Source organism: Pleurodeles waltl, chromosome 3_1, assembly GCF_031143425.1.
Source record: "Pleurodeles waltl isolate 20211129_DDA chromosome 3_1, aPleWal1.hap1.20221129, whole genome shotgun sequence".
Taxonomy (NCBI): domain Eukaryota; kingdom Metazoa; phylum Chordata; class Amphibia; order Caudata; family Salamandridae; genus Pleurodeles; species Pleurodeles waltl.
In genome coordinates, this window is record NC_090440.1 from 410,812,077 (window position 1) to 410,836,562 (window position 24,486).

At 47.1% G+C, this 24,486-nt stretch overlaps 1 protein-coding gene across 1 annotated transcript in view; it reads left to right on the forward strand.

Annotated features, from left to right (window-relative positions):
- UNC45A (unc-45 myosin chaperone A) overlaps positions 1 to 24,486 on the forward strand; it is a 253,863-nt gene that overhangs the window by 223,329 nt on the left and 6,048 nt on the right. Inside the window, exon 19 of the mRNA XM_069222647.1 lies at positions 13,452 to 13,607. Coding sequence (XP_069078748.1) covers positions 13,452 to 13,607 — 156 coding nt within the window. The remainder of the gene's footprint in view (positions 1 to 13,451; positions 13,608 to 24,486) is intronic.

Below are 24,486 nucleotides of genomic sequence, written 5' to 3' on the forward strand. Positions count from 1 at the left end.
AGCAAATACCGATTAAGACCCATGGTTGCAGGAAATCTAGCTGTTGCCATCAAGGGATTAATAGACCATTAAGAAGTCAGTGACTGCTTCCTTATCAACCCCATCAAAAAAGTCAAACCCAAGAACATTTTCATCTTTTCCAAATTTGTGGGAATCCACTGGGTAGGTCTAAAGTGTGGCCTAAGTCTGGCAGCGTTGTCCCTCAAATACTGCTCCGCATACAAATTAGTCTGCTCAACAGTCTCTTCCAAAAATACACTGTCCATAAATAACTGAAAGAAATTGACAAGCAAAAAGTTTTCTGTATTGACTCCACATCCCGGGAGACCAGTAAAGACAGGCAACTCTGGCTGCTCCATGTTTGGGGCAACCCAGCGTTCATGTCTTCCAATGGGAAACCCTTCAGTGCCCCAGGCTGCTGCTCTATTGGCACACGAGTGTCCATCTCTAAAACAGGCCCCTCATCTGCACTGAGAGTGGCTTCATCATCAGAAGATTCCTCTCAGACAGAAAATTCACTGCCAAAATCTTCCACTTCCTCCTCTGCCTCAGTCAGTCTCATATTCATGATCAGATGATGACTCAAAAAGCACACCAGCAACCTGCTGAGCGGTCATCCTGTAATTAGCCATGATCCTTCCTACAAAAAGTAACTGGACAAATGCACCACCAACAGCCAGCACTGTGAAAGATAAGTAATAAACAAAGTGTGGCTTTTTCACAAAGAGTTATGTACTCAAAAACTATACCACTCACTTGCCTGAAAAAGCTAGGCTCGCCAGCAACTACTCTGCACAGGCACTGCAATCACCAATGATATCCCACTAAAAAGAAAAAAGAAAAGCAAATTAGACATATGACAACACAAATATTGTGCACAAATCTAAGGACAATTTCACACACAATCCGACATTTAGTATACAACCTACAAACATGTCATTCATGCATGGCAACAATACCCCTTTGAAGTAAATAGTTTTTACTTACCTAAAAAATGCAACTACATAAACCGCAGTTCAACCACTGCCAAAATCACAAGGAGCCACAGCAAAGGAAGCAAAAGATTTGAACTAGAACAAAAAGGAGAAGTAAACTGTTATAATCACAAATGCAAATTCTTCGTCAGTTGACAAACACCCCACCAGCAAGCATTTAGACATTTTCCCTGGTGCCTAAGTGGATTCTGCCCCCCCTTGGGGGCAGATGGGCCTACACAAAATAGGCCGATCTGCCCCCAAGGGAGGCAAAAATGGGCAACAGTTTTGTGCCCCCGTTGGGGGGCAACCCTTGCCCAAGGGGCACCCCCCACACAAAAACTAAAACAAATCCCTGGTGTCCTTGTGGCTTCTGCCCCCCTTGGAGGCAAATGGGCCTAAAAGAAATAAGCCGATCTGCCCCTGGGGGTAGGGAGTGAAGAAATGGCCATTAGTAATGTGCCCCCATGTGGAGTGACCCTTGCACAAGGGGCCGCCTCCCCTACCCCCCCAAACAAAAAAAACACACACACAATCCCTGGTGCCTAAGCAGCTTCTGCCCTCCTTGGGGCACATGGGCCTAAAAAACAATAGGCCATTAGTAATGTGCCCCCGTGGAGAGCGACCCTTGCCCAAGGGGCCGCCCCGAAACAAAAAACATACACAATATCCCCAGTGCCTAAGTGGCTTCTGGCCCCCCTTGGGGGCAGATGGGCCTAAAATAAATTGGCCGATGGGCAGAAATGGCCAACCCTTCTATGCCCCATTTCCCAAGTACAGTGCGATCAGGCAGCAGGAATGCTAAGAGACATCGGGGGAAAAGGGTTTTCCTTTCCCCTGATGCCTCTTTGTTAGGCATCCCCTCCCCGGCCGGTGGAGAAATGTACCTGTTTCTCCTTAGATGCACTGGAAGCAAATGGCTTCCAGCGCGACTGGCACCCTCTTATGCATGCTGACATCATTAGATGGGAGGGGTGGAAGGAGAGGCGATTCCCCTTCCATCCCTGCCCTGGGAGGGTTGGGGGGGGGGGGGGGGCAAGGGGGGGAGCTCTAGCGCTCCTCCCATGCTCAAGTGCCAGGATGTAATGGTTATGTCCTCTGCACAGGAGCACTGTGCTGCGGAACGTAACTGTTACGTCCCCGGCACACAACCAGTTAAGGGAAGCAAACAGCCCTTCCTCAGACTAAATGTTACCACGGGTTGTCCCAGATTTATTTTTAGACTCTCATGCTTTAAATCCTGAGATGGTATTAATCTTAATAGTGGGATAGCATACTATACGTGTAAGTGGCATAATATGTTCAGTGGTCTTGATTTTGGCATGGAAAAATAATTCAGTTAACTCATAAGTGCATATGTCAGCATTGGTAGTAGGGGTATGATCATACTGGTCTGTATCAGCAGTCACCTCATTCCTCTTCCTTTCCCATGGTGAAGGTTTTAGCTAATGGATTAGGCGATTGATCATTAGCTTTTATGTTTACAGCTAGTGGGAGTTCACCTTACAAGGTAGCCATGTGATCATCAGAACTCTGATCATTAGGATCAGTTAGTAATTGCACGCTACTAGTTCCTTTTGTTTTAGACAAAACTTGTGGTGTTGTCATAATGGCTGATATATATTCAGCTTCTCCAGTGAATTCTTCATTAGCAAGAGTATAGAAACTCTTTGTAGAACAGCTAATGATGTGGAGCAGATAAAACCCTGCTTGGCCGATTTCTTAGTTGACTGCATATTGTTTGCTGTGTAAAGGCATACTCAGAAATACGGAGTCTCCCAACGGTAAACATGAGCAATCATCACCTTATTTCAGGCAGGTGTCGAGGCTCTGCATGCAGTAAAGCTTCTATAGCTTTGTTAATATTCAGTTTTGTTGGACCACAGTGACACATCAGGAAAGGAACACAAATGAATCACATTTTTTGTTATTTCTGAAGTGTGTGGGAAACAAATACTTTATTATGATTAAAACAAATCATTACACTAGGTGATGCAATTTCCACATATTTTTGTTTGCGCACTGTCTAGTTTTATTAGTAAAATTGTCTGTGCATAAGTAATGGTCATTTCAATTGAAGATGTGTTGCCTCTAATGGCAGTGTGCTACCACACCATGAATACTCAGCTCTACGCCACTCCACTCCACACCACTCCAAACCACTGCACTCTACTCTGCACCTCTCCACTTTACACCACACCACTCTCCTCCTCTGCAGTCTACGCCTCTTCAGCCTAAGCCTCTCTACCCTGTATCACTCTACTCTGTGCAAGTACACTCTTCGCCATTCTACTGTACACCACTGCACTCTTTCACTGCAATCTACGCCACTCTGCAACACTGCACTGTACGCCAATGCACTTTGCTCTGTAGTACTCAACTCCACTGTATGCCACTCTAATCTACTTTGCAACATTGCACTCTACATCACTTTACACCATTACACTCTATACAACTACACTCTACCCTGCACCACTCCACTTTGTGCCACTTTACACTACTCTGAAACTATCTACTGCACACCACTGCACACTGTGCCACTCTACTCCACTCTGACACTGCACTCTAAACCACTCTACCGTTAACCACTGCATTCTACACCAGTCCACTGTATGCCACTCTGATCTACTCTGCACTCTGTGCCACTGCATTCTACATCTCTTTTCGCCATTACACTTTATGCAACTGCACTCTACCCTGCACCACTCCACTTTGTGCCACTTCACTTTGTGCCACTTCACTCTACTCTGAAACAATCTTCTCTACGCCACTGCACACTGTGCCACTCCACTCTATGCCAATGCACTCTACACCAGTCCACTCTATGATACTCCCGTGTATGGCACTCTACTCGACTCCACACTGCCACCCCAATACACTACAGTCTGCCACTCCACTGTGCTCTTTGCCATTCCACTCTTCGACATTTTACCCTTCACCATTCTACATTCCACTCTACTCTTCACCATTCCACTCTACTCTTCACCATTCCACTCTACTCTTCACCATTCCACTCTACTCTTCACCATTCCACTCTACTCTTCACCATTCCACTCTACTCTTTACCATTCCTCTCTACTCTTTACCATTCCACTCTAAGCCATTCCACTCTGCAGCACTCTACTCTTCGACATTCTATTCTGTGACACTCTACTCCACTCTTCGTAATTCTGCTCTGTGGCACTCTATTCCACTCTTCGCCTTTCCACTCTGCAGCACTCTACTCCACTCTTCCCCGGTCCACTGTATTCCAGTCTTCGTCAGTCCACTGTGCTGTACTTTACTCCACTTTTTGGCATTCCACTCTGCGGCACTCTACTCTGCTGAATAGCAGCCACGCTGTTGTACAACATTTCTAAAACACATTGGCGAAGCCGGTAGCTCCTGCATAAGCACGACCTATTGGTTTTGTCAATGGTTGTTTGAATACTATTGCCATACTGTTATACATCTCAACTTGGCCCAGAAAAAGTATATGCTGATTCCCCAAATATTGGAGAGAGGAAATGATTAGAGAATGGAGTGAAACAGACGCAGAATTAAATGACCTGAAAGTGGTAGTTAGTACTAAGCAGCGAGGAAGGAGGGCATGATAAAGAATAGATGTTTCATTTATGGTTGTTATCCTTCTCCATCTTCTACTCTCCATTCTAGTGTAGCGCAAATGCCAGCAGAAGCAAAATTGATTAATTCCAGTATAAACAAAATAAGTTGATGCTAATGGGGTTACACTTATGGAGATGGCACGATGATTGCAACAAGAAGTAATAGAGCTGCACACTTTTGTTTCAGTAAGAGCCATGCGATGTCTCTTTATTGAGAAATTTGCAAAAAAAAACATTGACAGTTACTGCAGCAACTATAGCTGGAGGATCTACATCCATAGAGTAACCGTTCAAACTTTAAACATTTTTTCTTTGATCTGATAGAGGCTTCTATCTGCAGATTCCTTACCTTAGAATTATCCTCAGACATTAAAATGTTCGAGCACTACCCCTGGCCACTGCTAGTTAATGTTATATGGCTGCATGTCAGCTCCATAAGTGACATATGCAGTACCTAAATAGGAGTCACCTCAGCACACTGATCTCAGTTCTTTCCTTCCTGCGCCTGATAGCGCAGATCCGTGAAGAGCTGACCACCAGTCACTTTTGGACTGAGTTTTTTCAACTTTTTTTCTAACACATTTTTGAACTGATGTCCCCCAAGAAACTGGCTGGTTTCAAACCATGTGGCGCCTGTCACAGACAGATGTCTGTGACAGACTTCCACTTGGCTTGTTTGTTTTGCCTCGAGAAAGACCATGACTCGAAGGCCTGCAGCAATTGCCGCACCATGAAGCCGAACGCGCTGAGGGAGTGCTTCATCAAGCTTCTTGCTGCCCGATATCTGACAACCATGCAACAATCAAGATCTAGTTATGTGGTAGGTCCCAGACTGCTTGCGGAGCCCACCACCACACCCAACGATAACCCACCACCCTCCATCCCCCCATTCACTCCCCTTGGATCTGGTGCGGTGCCGCCAGCAATACTAAGACCTTCTGTGGTGTACACTCCTGTACTGACAACCCCAGCGCTATTGATGACCATCAATGACACCATAATCATAGTCCTCTACTCCGACACAAAGCAGGACCTATGTCTCATGGAGAAGGCCACTGCCTTTTGATTTTCACAAGCCTGGTACCGGGGATGAATGGGAGGCGACCCTGATGAATATTGCCACCCATTGGATGATACTGAGGACACCTGGTATGTGGATCTCGCGGATGCCAGTGGGTTAGGCATCTCACCTAACACTGGCTTGGTCTCCCCTCCTACTGTGGCTACAGAGGAGGGGGGGCCTCTTTCACTATGGTGGTACATAGGGCGACTGAGGTCTTGGACTTTAAGCAGCCGTCCATGGCAGTCAAGACTGTCTTGACAGAGGTGCTTCAGCTGGGGACAGCACCCTTGCTCCACCTTAATAAAGCCCTCATTGACTTCCTCCTTGGGGCCTGGACCAAACCTTGCACACGTGCTCCTGTGCATAGGACAATTGCCAGTCACCACCTCACCCTTCCAGAGGACTGTTATGTTGTGAATTCATGTTGGAACCTACTGTGCACGCAGCATTCCGAGGGCACGTTCCTTAACCGGTAGTTGCTGTTTGCTGAGTGGGCCGTTGTGAGGGTCGTGTGCTGTCTTCACTGAAAAGGCTGATTTCAAAATGGAAATAAAACATCAGTAACTATTTTCAATGTGTGGAGTTTCTTCCGTCATCACAGGAGCCCAGTTTTTTCGCCCAGCACCCACTTCAGAGAACTTGGCGGTCCAGACCCCCCACTTCCAGAATCAACCATGGTCCATTCCCTTCCACTTCACAAGATAGATAATCCAAGAGGCTGGACATCTTGCAAAGAAAATGTTCTCTTCTGCTAGCCTAGCACTATAGTTGGTTAACACCACATGCTTCTTGAGCTGTTACTCCCACATGATCTGGGAGTCTGTTGCGCAAGTGCTGCCCGTGGTCTCGGAGGAGGCCCGAGTCTGATTCTCTCAGGCTATTGCAGATGAGGGGGAATGCAGCAAATTTCGTCCTTGGATGTGGTCTGGAAACAACTGGCTCACTAGGCAGATCTATTTCTTTGTTGGTGGCACTTCAGTGCCACGCCTGGCTGAGGCCTACTAGCTTTTCTGGGAATGTACAAGCATCACTTATGGACCAGCCCTTTGATGGCTCCAGTCTTTTCAGAGAGAAGGCAAACTGAGCACTAGAGCGCTTTAAGGACTCTATGGCTATGGCCAGGTCCTTGGGTCTTTCCATGGCTCCCTGCCACCCCCAGTCCGCTCATTGCCCCTTTCTTAGCCACAGAAAATATTTCCAACAGCGCCAATACCCTTCCAGCCACTGCGGGCCACGAGCTTCCACGCCTTTTTCGTGGCTGAAGACGCGGTTAACACAGACCACATGAGAAAAGTAGCCAGAGGTCAAGTGGTTCAACGCACCCCGGCAGCCATAGCCTTCAAGCCCCATTAGTTAGCCCTCTTATACTCACGGGTATCCGGGAGGGTGGGAGGAATACATCATCGCCTGCTCCATTGGAGTTGAATAACAGACCGTTGTGTATTGCAAGTTGTCCAAAGGGGCTACTCCATCCCATTCATAGCCACCCATGCCACCCACTTATGACCGGTTGACGGAGGACCATCTTTCCTTATTCCTTCTTGAAGTGTCGGCTCTCATGGCCAAGGGAGGTGTAGAGAGGGTGCAGGCTTCCGAAGTAGGCCTGGGTCATGGTTGCTATTCCTGCTATTTTCTGGTGCCCAAGAAGGATGCAGGCCTTCATCCTATACTATACCTGTGCCTTCTCAATCTCTTCCTCAAACAGGAGAAATCCAAAATGCTCATGCTCAGTCAAGTTCTCTCTGCCCCGAATTCAGGAGACTGGATGGTAGCATTGGACATGCAGGATACTTATTTTCACATCCTCTTCCTGCCCGCTCACAGATGTTACCTGCGGGTCATGGTGGCCCAGGAGCACTTTCAATTTGCTGTGTTCCTCTTTGGCTTCACCAGCATTCCTCGTGTGTTCACCAAGGTGATGCCGTTGGATGCAGCACACCTGCAGAGGTCTGGGATTCCAGTCTTCCCCTACTTTGATGATTGGTTGTTGAAGATGAGCTTGCCCCAGGCAGTCATCTCTCACCTTAAGACTATGGCAAACTCCTCCACTTGCAGGAGTTCATTATCAACATGCCAAAGTCACACCTTACTCCCTCTGAGACGCTCCCTTTCATCTGAGCTGTTCTGTAGTTTTGGGCTTATCTGCCTGAACGGCAAGTCCAGGGTATTCAGGCTATGATACCGATGTTTCTGCCTCTATCCCAGGTTTCAGTGACACAGACTCTGAGACTGCTGGACCTAATAGGCTCCTGCATCCTGGTAAGAAAGCATGCCCGCTGGGCTCTACAGTGAGTCTTGGCGTTCAAGTGGGTGCAGCATCAGGGCAATCTCTCCAACAAGGTCCAGATCTCAGAGGGAACTGCAGCATATTTACAGTGATGGCTGATGTTAGAAATGGGGTTTTTGGTTGGCAGTCAGGTTGCCCTCTGTCCAAGCAAGAACCCTCACTCTAGTCAGGGTAAGTCACACACAATCCAAAATCAGCCTGTGCTCACCCTCCGGTAGCTTGGCACGAGCAGTCAGGCTTAACTTAGAAGGCAATGTGTAAAGCATTTGTGCAATAAATCATACAACACCATAGCATAACACCACAAAAATACACCACACAGTATTTAGAAAAATATATAATATTTATCTGGGTATCTTCAGGTCAAAATGATCAAAGTTGCAATACGAATTTGTAAACATATCACTGAAAAGTGATAGAAAGTGTCTTAAGTCTTTAGAATATAAACAAAGTCTCTTTCAAGCACAAGTACCTGGTTGGGAGTGGAAAAATCTCCTCAGAGGGCCACAAGAGAAGAGGTGCGTGGAAAAAGGGTGTGTGCGTCGATTTCTCCCCAGCACACACGGACTTGCGTCGTTATTTTCCACGCGGGGAAGTCGGCGTCGTTTTCCGGCGCGTGGACAGTCTCTTTCTGTGGATCGCGGGGATTACCAGATGTCCCGGGTCTGTGCGGGGATTTTCCTGCTTGTTCTCCGGCTGCGCGTCGGTCTGCGGGGCTGCGCGTCGAAATTACGATCTCACAGCAGGCGTCGCGTCGATTTCTCCTCTAGACTTCGATCTGCGGGGCTGCGCGTTGAAATTACGATCTCACGGCAGGCGTCGCGTCGATTTCTCCTCTAGAGGTCGATCTGCGGGGCTGCGCGTTGAAATTACGATCTCACGGCAGGCGTCGTGTCGATTTCTCCTCTAGAGGTCGGGCGGCGTTGTCCTTGCGAGGCCGTGCGTCGGATCTTCGATCGTCCCCAGAGCGTCGCGTCGATCAGCGTCGGAGTGCGGCGTTTTTCTCGCCGCGAAACAAGCTGTGCGTCGAAATTTTCGGCGCACGGAGCGTCCAAGTAAAAGAGAGAAGTCTTTTTGGCCCTGAGACTTCAAGGAACAGGAGGCAAGCTCTATCCAAGCCTTTGGAGAGCACTTTCACAGCCAGACAAGAGTTCAGCAAGGCAGCAGGGCAACAGCAAGGCAGCAGTCCTTTGTAGAAAGCAGACAGGTGAGTCTTTTGAGCAGCCAGGCAGTTCTTCTTGGCAGGATGTAGTTTCTGGTTCAGGTTTCTTCTCCAGCAAGTGTCTGATGAGGTATGGCAGAGGCCCTGTTTTATACTAAGTTGTGCCTTTGAAGTGGGGGTGACTTCAAAGAGTCTCTAAGAAATGCACCAAGCCCCCTTTCAGCTCAATCCTGTCTGCCAGAGTCCCAGTAGGGGGTGTGGCAGTCCTTTGTGTGAGGGCAGGCCCTCCACCCTCCCAGCCCAGGAAGACCCATTCAAAATGCAGATGTATGCAAGTGAGGCTGAGTACCCTGTGTTTGGGGTGTGTCTGAGTGAATGCACAAGGAGCTGTCAACTAAACCTAGCCAGACGTGGATTGAAGGGCACAACAAGATTTTAGTGCAAAGAAATGCTCACTTTCTAAAAGTGGCATTTCTAGAATAGTAATATTAAATCCGACTTCACCATTCAGCAGGATTTTATATTACCATTCTGGCCATACTAAATATGACCTTCCTGCTCCTTTCAGATCAGCAGCTGCCACTTCAACAATGTATGAGAGCAGCCCCAATGTTAGCCTATGAAGGGAGCAGGCCTCACAGTAGTGTGAAAACGAATTTAGGAGTTTTACACTACCAGGACATATAACCACACAAGTACATGTCCTGCCTTTTACCCACACAGCACCCTGCTCTAGGGGCTACCTAGGGCACACATTAGGGGTGACTTATGTATAGAAAAAGGGGAGTTCTAGGCTTGGCAAATACCTTTAAATGCCAAGTCGAAGTGGCAGTGAAACTGCACACACAGGCCTTGCAATGGCAGGCCTGAGACAAGGTTAAGGGGCTACTGAGGTCGGTGGCACAACCAGTGCTGCAGGCCCACTAGTAGCATTTGATCTACCTGCCCTAGGCACATGTAGTGCACTCTACCAGGGACTTACAAGTAAATTAAATAGTCAATCATGGATAAACTAATCAGTAGTACAATTTACACAGAGAGCATATGCACTTTAGCACTGGTTAGCAGTGGTAAAGTGCCCAGAGGTCAAAAACCAACAACAACAGGTCAGGAAAAATAGGAGGAAGGAGGCAAAAAGTTTGGGGATGTCCCTGTCAAAAAGCCAGGTCCAACAGCTGACAAACCGTGATTGGGTCAGCTATCTCTCTTCTCCAGCCCGAACTGCCTGTAGTGACATGCATCAATCCTGCCCTGAGGCTGTCACCTGGGAGAGGTGAAGATCAGAGGACTCTGGTCTTCGGCGGATTTCCGACTCCACATAAACTTGTTGGAGCTTTGGCAATTTGCGTAGCATTGAAGGCCTTTCTATTCTCCATCAAGGGAAGGCTAGTGGAGGTGTTCATGGACAACACCACCGCCATGTGGTACTGCATCAAGCAGGGCAGGGTGGGGTAGTTTACCCTTTGTCTGGAGGCTTTCCATCTCTGGACATGGCTGGAACACCAGGGCATTCCTCTGGTGGTTCAACACCTGGCAGGCTCTCTGAATGCTAGGACGGACAAACTCAGCCATCGATGTCTAGCGTATCACGAATAACATCTCCATACGCAGGTAGTGCAAGGTCTCTTTCAAGAGTGGTGAATGCCTTGACTAGCTCTTTTTACCACCACCGAGAATGCACAATATCCGTAGTTATGCATTCTGGAGTTTTCAAGGTAGCTCTCACTCAGAGATGCTTTTCATCTCGAGTGGAGCTCTAGCTTCCTGTGCACCCTTCCACCAAAATCACTCCTGCCCAGAGTTCTTACGAAGGTCAGGAATGACTGAGCCCAAGTTATTCTTGTGACTCTGAACTGGGCACAGAGTCTGCTATCCGGAGCTGTTGAGCATGAGCATTAGTCCTCTGATCAAGCTACCTCTTCGGAGGATCTTCTTTCACTGCAACAGGAGAGGGCCCTGTACCCTGACCTGTACACCCTATGCCTTCATGCTTGGAAACAACAGTTGACAGCTTTTGAACTTCCTTCTGAAGTCTGTGATGTTATTCTAGCAGTTAGGCATCCCTCCTCCAAAACGGTATATGCCTGCCACTGAGACAAATTTGTGGCATGGTGTGTATTGAGAAACATTGATCCCTTCTCTGCTTCTCTTTCTCAGGTCTTAATTATTTGTTTTTTTAGTTGTCCCAGCAAAGTTCTGCTCTGGGCACAGTTAAGGGATATCTTTCAGCCATTTCTGGATTTTTGCGGTTGCCGGACCAATCTTCCTTTTTTAAGTCACCTGTTGTGACAAGATTTCTCAATGGTTGCAAAACAACCCCCCGCAGGCCATTCATCATGCCCCAGTGGGATGTAAACCTGCAACTCACATTCTTGAAGTGCTTGCATTTTGAGCTATTACACAACTGCCCTCTTTGGTTATTGACGATCAAGACCACTTTTCTGGTGGCCATTAAATTGGCCAGGAGGGTCAGCTAGTTACAGGTACTTTCTTTCAGTGCCTCCATAGATACTACTTTCTACCCTGACAGACTGGTCCTTCAGACACATTCCTCCTCCTTTCCAAAGGTAGTCACTCCTTATCACATAGACCAGACCATCACCTTGCCTGCCTTTTTTTCCCCGCCTCATCCTTCCAAGGAAGAGGAGAGACTCCTCTGTTTGGACCCATAAAATAGAGTTGTCATTCTAACTTGACAAGGAAAATAATTCTAGGTGGATGACCAACTCTTCAAAGGGTACAATAGGGCCAAGAAAGGAAAGGCTGAGCAGAAACAAACCATCTCCATATGCATAGTGCTCTGCATAAAAATCTGCTTCTACCAGAGTCAAAGCTGTGACCACTACGTTAGCTAGTGGAGTTCCAGTCCTGGATATCTGTCAGGCTACAACATGGGCTTCCTTACACAGGTTTACTAAGCACTACTGCCTGGACAGTTGGGTCGGCCTGGATGGGTATTTTGTCCATTCCGTCGTGCAGGACTTTGTGCTCTAAGTTAGGTTTGCAGACCCATCTCTGGGGAGGCATTGCTTGGGTGCCTGTTCCAAGGTAAGGAATCTGCAGATAGAATTTTCTATCAGATAAACAAGTTGCTTACCTTCGGTAATGTCTTAACTGGTAGAGACTCTATCTAGACACAGATTCCTTACTGATTCTCCCAGCTGTGTGACCTGATTAAAGAATGAGGGATTTCCCTTGAAAAGGGCCCTAGAAACTCACACCAGTGGGCAGTCTTCATTATGGCTCTGTTCTCCTGGTATGGAAAGTGGCAAAAAGGAACTGACTTCAGTGCGCCAAGGTGGCACCTATGTAGGTACCGCATACGTCACTTCCAGTATGGCCGCCGATGACATGGATCCTATCCGACACCTGGGGATAATTCTAACGTAAGGAGTCTGCGGCTAGATAAGAGTCTCTGCCAGATAAGGCGTTACCAAAAGTAAATAACCTGTTCAGCGGTGAGTCTGCGGCTTAGTGGACCTCGCTCTTCTGTTTTTAGAACACCAACAATTTCCTCTACTTTGTGGCTGAAAAAATGTCTTTTCTAACTCCTAATTTGATGCCAACAACTATTAGAACATTGGAATGTTGGTAGCTCCATTGAAAACAATGGAGTGCTGCGGGCTTTTACTGGCCGGTAAAAGCCCGCAGCTCCAACATTCCAATGTTCGCTTTGTTCACAGCAACAGCTGTGAACAAAGCCTCACGGAGCCCGAGGGGATTCTAATCCCCTCGGGCTCCGTGAATTATTATTTTTTTTTAATAGAACATTCTGCCCTGAGTGGCAGAATGTTCCAATAGCCTTAGAACCTGCCGTAGCGGGCTCTACCGGCTATTAAAGGCCCTTTCCCTTGTTAAATGCCCTCGCCTTCGGCTCGGGCATTTAATGCAGGAGCGGGCCTTTAATAGCTGGTAGAGCCTGCTACGGCAGGTTCTAAGGCTATAGTATGAACTGCTTATATGCTTGAACTTGGTATTCAAATCACCTCATCTATTTCTTCAGGTAATTTCGTGGGCCATCATTTTACATTTCTCAACTCACTATTCAAAGATTTGAGGCATGAATTGTTTCTAATAACTCTGTACTGTACTAAATAGAATTGGTCAGTACCTTTCAGAGCCCCTCCACTAGGGAATTTGTAAATATTTAAATGTGGGGTTTCTACCTGATCTGGGGAAATCCTTTCTTGTATTTTACACATTTCATCAGCACTTGAGCTGCAAGTAGCTGCATGTTTAAGTGGATTTGAGTTGTAAATTGATTAGGTTTTGCTTTCTGAGAACAATCTAAATTTGAAGAAGTGTAAAGTGAAAACTTGTCATTTCGTATATTGCAGTAAATATGGTATGCTTGTTACAGGTGCAAGAGTTGTTTTTGGCTGAGGGCACAGATCGACTAAAGTTGATGGTTTTGTACAGTGGTGAGGATGACGAGAAACTGCGCCGTGCTGCATCAGGAGCTCTTGCTATGCTGACTTCACTAATGCCTGAACTCTGCAAAAGAATTCCACAAGTGGTGAGTGCAGGATGGAGAATTGCGTTATGGTAGCTTTCCTAGACTTTATGGGTCTCACATACAGATCTGTATGGTAGGTAGTATTGATGGATATTTGTAACTGCAGATTCCTCACCTTGTGAACATCCCCAGGTGCCAGACTGGATCCAGAAACTCAAAAAGCTGTCCTGCATGCTAGTTGGTGTGCTGTGTGTATACACACTGACGTCTTTTTGCTCCAGAAGTGACGAGCAGACACACATAAAAACACTTATTGTGCACCATGACATCAGTTCCTTCCTTTCTGTGTCTCCACATGTGGCTCAGGAGCTTTGCTTTTCTCATCACTTTGTGAAGTGATTTTTCCTACAATGTTAGTGTGCAAATGAACGTCACCCTCTCATTCTACAGGGTCTAAGCATTGGATAGATATAAGAAATAGATGTCTGTGACAGAGCCCCACTAAATGTGTCTCTGGTATTTGAATTTGATGCACAACTCCAAGATCTATCAACTGTGCCCAGAAGATTCCAAAAGCAAATCTCTGTGGTGTACAATACTCCTTACAGATCCTGTTCCAGGTTAAGGTTGAGAGTGAGGATCTGCTCCCCTTCTCAAAGTAATTGCTGCAGTTGATTATCTCTGTGGTCGAAGTCTTAGGTAAGTCAAAGAAAAAACAGAAGAAGTCCAAGTGGGACTCAGCCCCTTCCTGCCAATCTCTACAGAAGGCATTAGGGCATCACTGTGCCTCTGGGTCATGCACTTTCTCTACAGAGGAGCTGATTCTGTCTCTGGTCCCGATGCACCCAGAGTTCCCAGATCTGTTGCAGCAGGTGGAAGCCTTTTCAAAGGCAATGCTATGCATCTTTAGTGTGCTGATGGCTCCCTCTGACATGCTTTTGGACCTCCAGAAACTGCAGGGGCCTGCAATTGGTGGGTCTGGCCTGAACAGAGTCTGTGCCCCTTGAACATGCTTCAGGTTGTGCACCGGCATAGGTATCAACTTCAGGTTTGATGTTCAACTTTGAGCTGATCTCGAGGCTGTCGACAACAATGCCACCGGTGGTGCTGGACGTGGAGCCACAACCCAGTGAGGTTTCTGACTCTGAGCCTAATTCATCTTAACCTTAACCAAGACCGCACCTAGATCCTGATGTGGCGAAACCTAGACTCAACCCTTCAGACTCCGGCATAATTCCACACAGTTACGCACAAACACTAAATAACATTTTTGGCTTGGACTCTGACCAGAGACAGCAATATGGAGCAGGCATTACCCACCCACCACCCCCCTCACAACTTATGATGATAACAAATGGTACATGGACCTACAGGATGCCAATAGGTTGAGTATCTCACCAAATACTCAGTTATTGTCTATCTTGAACCAGTGACAGAAGAGATAATATCTTTTTAAACTGTGAATAAGAGAGCTCCTGAGGTTCTTGACCTCCACCTCCCCTGTGTAGAGGTAAAGGCCAGGAACCTCTTCTGCCCTTCAGTGAAGCCCTCGTGGATATCCTACTGGGCACTTGCGCAAAACAGTGCTGTGGCCTCCTGGTCAATCAACAGGTCACCCATCGCCATAGACCAACTCCAGGCAATCCTGACTTTTTTAACTCTGCACCGAATCCCTGAGAATTTGGTGATCCAGGCGTCCACCAGCAGGGTCATTGTGAATGCCTTTCTGACAGTCTCCAAATGCATGGAAACATTAGATAAACATGTTCTCCTCAGTCAATCTTTCCTTGGAGTCGGTAAACACAGCTGCTTCCTTGAGTGTTACACTCATGCACTTTGGGACATGATTGAGGAGACCTTACTGACAGTTCAGCAAGGCCTGCTGGCTTTCTTGGCCCAAACTATTAAGGATGGCAGGAGTGCAGCCAAGTTAGTCATCCAGTTGGGCCTAGACTAGACACCACCGATTGTATAGGATGGGTCATAAGGACAACCAAGATGCTCCAGTGCTACACATGGATGAAATCCACAGGCTTCTCAGGGAACATCCAGGCATCATTGATGGACATAGCCTTCGATACCCACCTGTTTAGCAAAAAGGCAGAATTGGCCATGGATCTATAGCATGCTCCTTGGGGCTTTCAGCACCAGTCTGGCATTCCCCCAACAATTTCACTCGTGTTGGGAGGTGCAAGCTCTTGGGGCAAAAGGAACCATAGAGATGATTCCCGTCTCAGAAGCAGGAACTGGATGTTATTCCTGTGTCTGCTTCCATGTGGGGAAGAAGGACAGAGGTATTGGTCCTATTTTGGATCTTTGCCTTCTCAATGCCTTTATGCACATTCAAGATGCTCATGCTAGCCCAGATTCTTTCTGCCCTGGATTGAAGAGACGGGATAATGGCGTATGACTTGGAGGGCAACTATTTTCATATCCCCATTCTGCAGGCCCACAGGCACTACCTGCTGTTCAAAGTGGACCACAAGCATTTTCAGTTTGTTGTGCTCCCTTTCTGCCTCACCAGTGCCCCGAGAGTGTTCACAAAGGTGATGGAGGTGGTCTCTGCCCATTATCGGAGACCGGGATACCAGTCTTCCTCTACCTCAACGATTGGCTGTTGAAGGTAGGCTCATCACAGTCAGTTTCAAAGCACCTCCAGACGACGGCCAACCTCTTAACATCATTGGGGTTTTCAATCAACTTACTGAAGACACTTGACTCCATCACAGAGACTCCCCTTAATTCAGTGCATTTTCAGGCCTGTTCTCTGGACCAGCGATTTCAGGACATTGAGGTTATGATCCCGAAGTTTTGTCCTCTGTTCTTGGACTCAGTGAGGATAGCTCTGAGACTTCTTGGACTGCTTGCTCCTGCAGCCTACTTGCTGACGATACTTGATGACACATGGGGGCTCTGCAGTAGGATCTGATGTCCCAGTGTGCTCAGCACCAGGGGAATCTATCGGATTCCATCCCTCTGTCAGAGGAGACTGCTAAGTACCTGCAGTGTTGGCTGCTTGACTGCAATTGGACCAACAGTAGAGCCCTCTCCCTATCCTACTCAGACTTGATGGTGGTAACAGGTGCATCACTACTGGGTTGGAGAGACCATCTGGAAGATGTGGATTCCAGAGGACTCTGGACTCTCTGGACTCCGGCACAGTCCTGTCTCCACAAATGTTTGTTGGAACGTCAGGCTATTTGCTTGTCTCTAATCACATTCCTGAAAACTGTCAAGGGCATACTAATTCCAGTTTACACTGTGGTACTGCAGAAAGGGGGTGGGTTCTTTGGTCCTTTGCTAAGAGGTTCTGCACCTCTGCAGCTAGCTGAGCCATTTGGGCATTTCCCTGGTGGCACACCACTTGGTGGAATATTTTAATGCCAGGGCTCAGCCATCAATGCCTAGTCGATCACGAATGGTGGTTATACTTACAGCAAAAAGGAAAACCATGGCTTGATCTCTTGCCACCACTGAGAATGTGCTGTGTCAACATTTGCACGTTGCAGTTCCTAAGAATGCTCTCTCTCTGAGATGCATTTCACATGCACTGGAGTCCTTTACACCTTGCCGCTGCTGCCTCTCCTGCTCTGAGCTCTGAAGAAGATCAGGGACCACCATGCATGTGTCTTGATAGTGACTCCGGATTGGGCCAGAAGAGTGTGGTATACAGAACTTTTGGGCCTGAGTATCTGTCCTCCTATCATGCTGCTGCTATCGGAGGATCTTCTGACGCAGCAGCAGGACAGGGTCTTGCCCCTGGGTTTGCACCTCCATGCACAGAGCTTAAGCAGATTGAGCTGCAGCAGTTGATCCCTTCAACCTTTCTCTAAAAGTTGTTGATGTGACCCTGGCAGCTTGTCTTTCGTTCACTGAATCTGTGTATGCTGTCCTTGTTCAGGTCACCCATTATAATGTGTTTTCTATAAAATGTGCTACAAAAGTGCCCGCCAAAGGCCGTTGTAATCCCAAAAGGGGACTTGAATTTGGCTCTCCCTTTCCTCATGTGTACTTTTTTCGAGCCAATTGACAATTGTATATTACGCCTCCTAACACTGAAAATGGTCTGTGAGGTTATAGTAACATCAGCATGTCGTATGACTGAGCTTTGGGTTCTCTCTGCCCAGGTTCCTTATACCACTTTTTTCCAGGACATTGGGTGTTTCGGAACTCAAGCAGCGTGCCTAATAAAGGTGGTGACGCCTTCTGACATGAGACAAACCATCACTCTTCCGGCCTTCTTTGTGCCACTTCATCCCTCAAAAGAGGAACAGAGACTCCATCTCCTGGACCCCAAAAAGACCATTGAGCTTTTACTTCGATCATACCAAGGAACAACAGATTGGATGATCAGTTTTTTGTGAGGTTACCTGATGCAAAAATACCCATCTGTATTAAGCAGCTTAAAAGCAGACCTCCAAAATGCCTGAGGGCTCATTTCACCAAAGCTAAGGCAGACATGCGGGGTGCCTGTGCTGGATGTGTCAAGCTGCTACATTGGCATCAGTGCGCATACTCACAAAGCACTACTGCTTTGATAGCCAGGTCCGACGAGAAGGGCATTTCCCCTGTTCAGTTGTGCAAGACTTTTTGATATGAGCCATTGCACAACCCTGCTACCTTGGGAGGTAATGATTTGGTATCTATTCACAAGCTAAGGGGTCTATGGTTAGAAGTGTCCATGAGAAGAACAAGCAACTTACCTTCTGTAACGCTATGTTCGATGGCATCTGTCGCTGTAGATACGCATGTTTTGCAATAGCTCGCCATCTGGTGTTGGGCCGGAGTGTTACAAGTTGTTTTTCTTCGAAGAAGTCTTTCGAGTCACGGGACCGAGTGACTCCTCCTTTTGTCTCCATTGCGCATGGGCGTCGACTCCATCTTCGATTGTTTTTTTTCCGCCATCGGGTTCGGACGTGTTCCTGTCGCTCCTAGTTTCGGAACGGAAAGATAGCTAATTTCGGAAGATTTTCGTCGGTATTGTTGCGTTCGGGATCGGCGTAGTTAGATTCAACACCGCATCGAAGAGCTCCGGTGCCCTTCGGGGTAGTTTTTCGATCCCCCGTCGGGGCCTGGTCGGCCCGACCACGTGCTGAACAACGCCGATGGAACGGACCCCGTTCCGTTTCTGCCCCAAATGCCACAATAAATACCCCTATACAGACCAACACCTGGTCTGTAACCTGTGCCTGTCACCTGAGCACAGCGAAGACACCTGCGAGGCCTGTCGTGCGTTCCGGTCCCGAAAAACTCTCCGAGACCGTCGAGCCAGAAGACTTCAGATGGCGTCCGCGCCGACAGCCCACCGGGAGTTCGAGGAACAAGAAGAGGAGGGATCCTTTTCGATCCAAGAATCGGACTCCGAAGGATTCGACGATACACAAACCGTGAGTAAGACGTCGAAAACCACACAGAGGAAGATTTACAAGGCCCAGGGGACGCCACTGCCTTCAGGCCATGGCTCCACCCATAAATTCGGTGACCGACCGTCGGCACCGAAAAAGGCCCAAACAGTGCCGAGATCGTCCGACTCCGGTCGAGACACCGGCATGCAGCCTTCTCGGGACCGAGAAAGTGCTGGAGACAAGCCTCGACACCGAGATACCGGTGTGGACACGGCTCGACGCCGAGACAGCGGCACCGAAGAAGATCGACGCCGAGAGGTTTCGGCCCCGAAAATGAAAAAAGTCACCTCAGAGCCGAAAAAACACGCAGACAGGGTCGATCCCGAAACAAACTGCAAGCGACCCAGCTTCAGGCTCTTATACAGAAGAGCACTCGCTAACCTCCCAAATGCAAAAGCATAGGTTTGAGGAAGAGCTACAATCAACTGATGTGGACCATACGCAAAAGCGTATTTTCATACAGCAGGGGACAGGTAAAATAAGCACCCTTCCCCCCCATTAGAAGAAAGAGAAGGTTGGAGTTCCAAACTGAACAGACACCACAACCAAAAGTGGTGAAAAGAGTTACCCCACCACCCTCTCCTCCGCCCGTGATTAACGTCTCACCAGCACAAACTCCATCACACTCCCCAGCTCACACCACCATAAGTCAGGGTGACCAAGATCAAGACGCATGGGACCTATACGATGCCCCAGTGTCAGATAACAGCCCGGAGGCATACCCTACGAAGCCATCTCCACCAGAGGACAGCACCGCGTATTCTCAAGTGGTGGCTAGAGCAGCACAATTTCACAACGTAAGCCTCCACTCAGAACAGGTCGAGGATGATTTTTTATTCAACACACTCTCCTCCACCCACAGCTCATACCAAAGCCTGCCTATGCTCCCTGGTATGCTCCGGCACGCAAAAGAAATCTTTAAGGAGCCGGTCAAAAGTAGGGCAATTACACCAAGGGTGGAAAAAAAGTATAAGGCGCCTCCTACAGACCCGGTTTTCATCACTACACAGCTGCCACCAGACTCTGTCGTTGTAGGAGCAGCTAGGAAAAGGGCCAACTCCCACACATCTGGAGATGCACCACCCCCAGATAAAGAAAGCCGCAAGTTCGATGCAGCTGGTAAGAGAGTCGCAGCACAAGCTGCAAACCAGTGGCGCATCGCGAACTCCCAGGCACTACTTGCGCGCTATGACAGAGCCCACTGGGACGAGATGCAACATCTCATTGAACATCTGCCCAAGGACTTACAAAATAGGGCAAAACAAGTGGTTGAGGAGGGACAGACCATTTCCAACAACCAGATCCGCTCCTCCATGGACGCTGCAGATACAGCTGCACGGACAATTAATACATCTGTAACTATCAGAAGGCATGCATGGCTCCGAACGTCTGGATTTAAACCAGAGATTCAACAAGCAGTTCTCAATATGCCTTTTAACGAAAAAGAACTGTTCGGTCCAGAAGTGGACACAGCGATTGAGAAACTCAAAAAAGATACGGACACTGCCAAAGCCATGGGCGCACTCTACTCCCCGCAAAGCAGAGGGAATTACAGCACATTCCGTAAAACACCCTTTCGAGGGGGGTTTCGGGGTCAGAGCACACAAGCCAGCACCTCACAAGCAACACCGTCCAGTTACCAGGGACAGTATAGAGGAGGTTTTCGGGGACAATATAGAGGAGGGCAATTCCCTAGGAATAGAGGAAGATTTCAGAGCCCCAAAACCCCTACTACTAAACAGTGACTCACATGTCACTCACCCCCTCCACACAACACCAGTGGGGGGAAGAATAAGTCATTATTACAAAGCATGGGAGGAACTCACTACAGACACTTGGGTTCTAGCAATTATCCAACATGGTTATTGCATAGAATTTCTACAATTCCCTCCAAACATACCACCAAAAGCACAAAATTTGACAACACACCATTCCAATCTCCTGGAGATAGAAGTGCAGGCACTATTGCAAAAGAATGCAATCGAATTAGTGCCAAACACGCAAATAAACACAGGAGTTTACTCACTGTACTTTCTGATACCAAAGAAGGACAAAACGCTGAGACCAATCCTAGACCTCAGAGTAGTGAACACTTTCATCAAATCAGACCACTTTCACATGGTCACACTACAAGAAGTATTGCCATTGCTAAAACTACACGACTACATGGCAACTTTAGACCTCAAGGATGCTTATTTCCATATACCAATACACCCATCGCACAGGAAATACCTAAGGTTTGTATTCAAGGGAATACATTACCAATTCAAGGTACTGCCTTTCGGATTAACAACCGCACCAAGAGTCTTTACCAAATGTCTAGCGGTAGTCGCTGCACACATAAGAAGGCAGCAAATACATGTGTTCCCATATCTAGACGACTGGCTAATCAAGGCCCATTCGTTAATAGAGTGCTCAAATCACACAAATCATATCATACAAACCCTCTTCAAACTAGGGTTCACCGTCAATTTCACAAAATCCAAAATTCTGCTGCGCAAGGTACAACAATACCTGGGAGCCATAATAGACACATCAAAAGGAGTAGCCACTCCAAGTCCACAAAGAATTCAAGATTTCAACACCATCATACAACGCATGTATCCAACACAAAGGATACAAGCAAAGATGGTACTACAACTCCTAGGCATGATGTCTTCATGCATAGCCATTGTCCCAAACGCAAGACTGCACATGAGGCCCTTACAACAGTGCCTAGCATCACAATGGTCACAAGCACAGGCCACCTTCTAGATCTGGTGTTAATAGACCGCCAAACTTACCTCTCGCTTCTGTGGTGGAACAACATAAATTTAAACAAAGGGCGGCCTTTCCAAGACCCAGTGCCACAATACGTAATAACAACAGATGCTTCCATGACAGGGTGGGGAGCACACCTCGATCAACACAGCATACAAGGACAATGGAACGTACATCAAACAAAACTGCATATAAATCACCTAGAACTTCTAGCAGTTTTTCAAGCACTAAAAGCTTTCCAGCCAATAATAGTTCACAAATACATTCTCGTCAAAACAGACAACATGACAACAATGTATTATCTAAACAAGCAAGGGGGGACGCACTCCATGCAGTTAAGCCTGCTAGCACAAAAGATTTGGCGTTGGGCAATTCACAACCAAATTCGCCTAATAGCACAATTTATACCAGGGATCCAAAATCAACTCGCAGACAATCTCTCTCGAGATCACCAACAGGTCCACGAATGGGAAATTCACCCCCAAATTCTGAACACTTATTTCAAACTCTGGGGAACACCTCAGATAGACTTGTTTGCGACAAAGGAGAACGCAAAATGCCAAAACTTTGCATCCAGATACCCACACAAACAGTCCCAAGGCAATGCCCTATGGATGAACTGGTCAGGGATATTTGCTTACGCTTTTCCTCCTCTCCCTCTCCTTCCTTACCTGGTAAACAAACTCAGTCAAAACAAACTCAAACTCATATTAATAGCACCAACTTGGGCAAGGCAACCCTGGTACACAACGCTGCTAGACCTATCAGTAGTACCCTGCATCAAATTGCCCAACAGGCCAGATCTGTTGACACAACACAACCAAAAGATCAGACACCCAGATCCAGCATCGCTGAATCTAGCAATCTGGCTCCTGAAATCCTAGAATTCGGGCACTTACAACTTACCCAAGAATGTATGGAAGTCATAAAACAAGCCAGAAGGCCATCCACCAGGCACTGCTATGCAAGTAAATGGAAGAGGTTTGTTTGCTACTGCCATATTAATCAAATACAACCATTACACACAACTCCAGAACATGTAGTGGGTTACTTGCTTCACTTACAAAAATCTAACCTGGCTTTCTCTTCCATTAAAATACACCTTGCAGCAATATCTGCATACCTGCAGACTACCTATTCAACTTCCCTATATAAGATACCAGTCATTAAAGCATTCATGGAGGGCCTTAGGAGAATTATACCACCAAGAACACCACCTGTTCCTTCATGGAACCTAAATGTTGTCCTAACTAGACTTATGGGTCCACCTTTTGAACCCATGCACTCCTGCGAAATACAGTTCCTAACCTGGAAGGTGGCATTTCTCATCGCCATTACTTCCCTAAGAAGAGTAAGCGAGATTCAGGCGTTTACAATACAGGAACCTTTTATACAACTACACAAGAATAAGGTCGTCCTAAGGACCAATCCTAAATTTTTGCCAAAGGTTATTTCACCGTTCCATCTAAATCAAACAGTGGAACTTCCAGTGTTCTTTCCACAGCCAGATACCGTAGCTGAAAGGGCACTACATACATTAGATGTCAAAAGAGCATTGATGTATTACATTGACAGAACAAAAAACATCAGAAAGACTAAACAACTATTTATTGCATTTCAAAAACCTCATGCAGGAAACCCAATATCAAAACAAGGTATAGCCAGATGGAGAGTTAAATGCATCCAAATCTGCTACCTTAAAGCTAAACGACAGCTGCCCATTACACCAAGGGCACACTCAACCAGAAAGAAAGGTGCTACCATGGCCTTTCTAGGAAACATCCCAATGCAAGAAATATGTAAGGCAGCCACATGGTCTACGCCTCACACATTCACCAAGCACTACTGTGTAGACGTGTTATCCGCACAACAAGCCACAGTAGGTCAAGCCGTACTAAGAACATTATTTCAAACTACTTCCACTCCTACAGGCTGATCCACCGCTTTTGGGGAGATAACTGCTTACTAGTCTATGCAAAACATGCGTATCTACAGCGACAGATGCCATCGAACTGAAAATGTCACTTACCCAGTGTACATCTGTTCGTGGCATCAGTCGCAGTAGATTCGCATGTGCCCACCCGCCTCCCCGGGAGCCTGTAGCAGTTTGGAAGTTACCTTCAACTATTTATATATGTATCATCTCAACCTTAAATAGGTGCATACTTAGTCACTCCATTGCATGGGCACTATTACTACAATTCAACTCCTACCTCACCCTCTGCGGGGAAAAACAATCGAAGATGGAGTCTACGCCCATGCGCAATGGAGACAAAAGGAGGAGTCACTCGGTCCCGTGACTCGAAAGACTTCTTAGAAGAAAAACAACTTGTAACACTCCGGCCCAACACCAGATGGCGAGCTATTGCAAAACATGCGAATCTACTGCGACTGATGCCACGAACAGATGTACACTGGGTAAGTGACATTTTAATTCTGGTGGATAACTCCTCGCAGATTCGTCACTGCACTCCCCTTTCTGTGATATGGTGTCATTTTCCATGTAAAAAGGTCCGAGTTCAGGAATCTGCACCATGAGTGTTTCAGTCTGCTTTTTGGCTCTGTGTTTGAGGTCATGGTCATGCATATAAAGAAATTGATGTCAGCTCACATGGGTGGTACTTGCACGTGCATCCGTTCATCACTTTCGGAGTTGAAAGACATTGGCACGGAACTACTGGCGCTACCTTACAGAATGCTGCTTTTGGCGTTTCTGGATCCGGTCTGGCACCTGGGGATGTTTACAAATGTGAGTTATCTGTGGTTAGATAAGG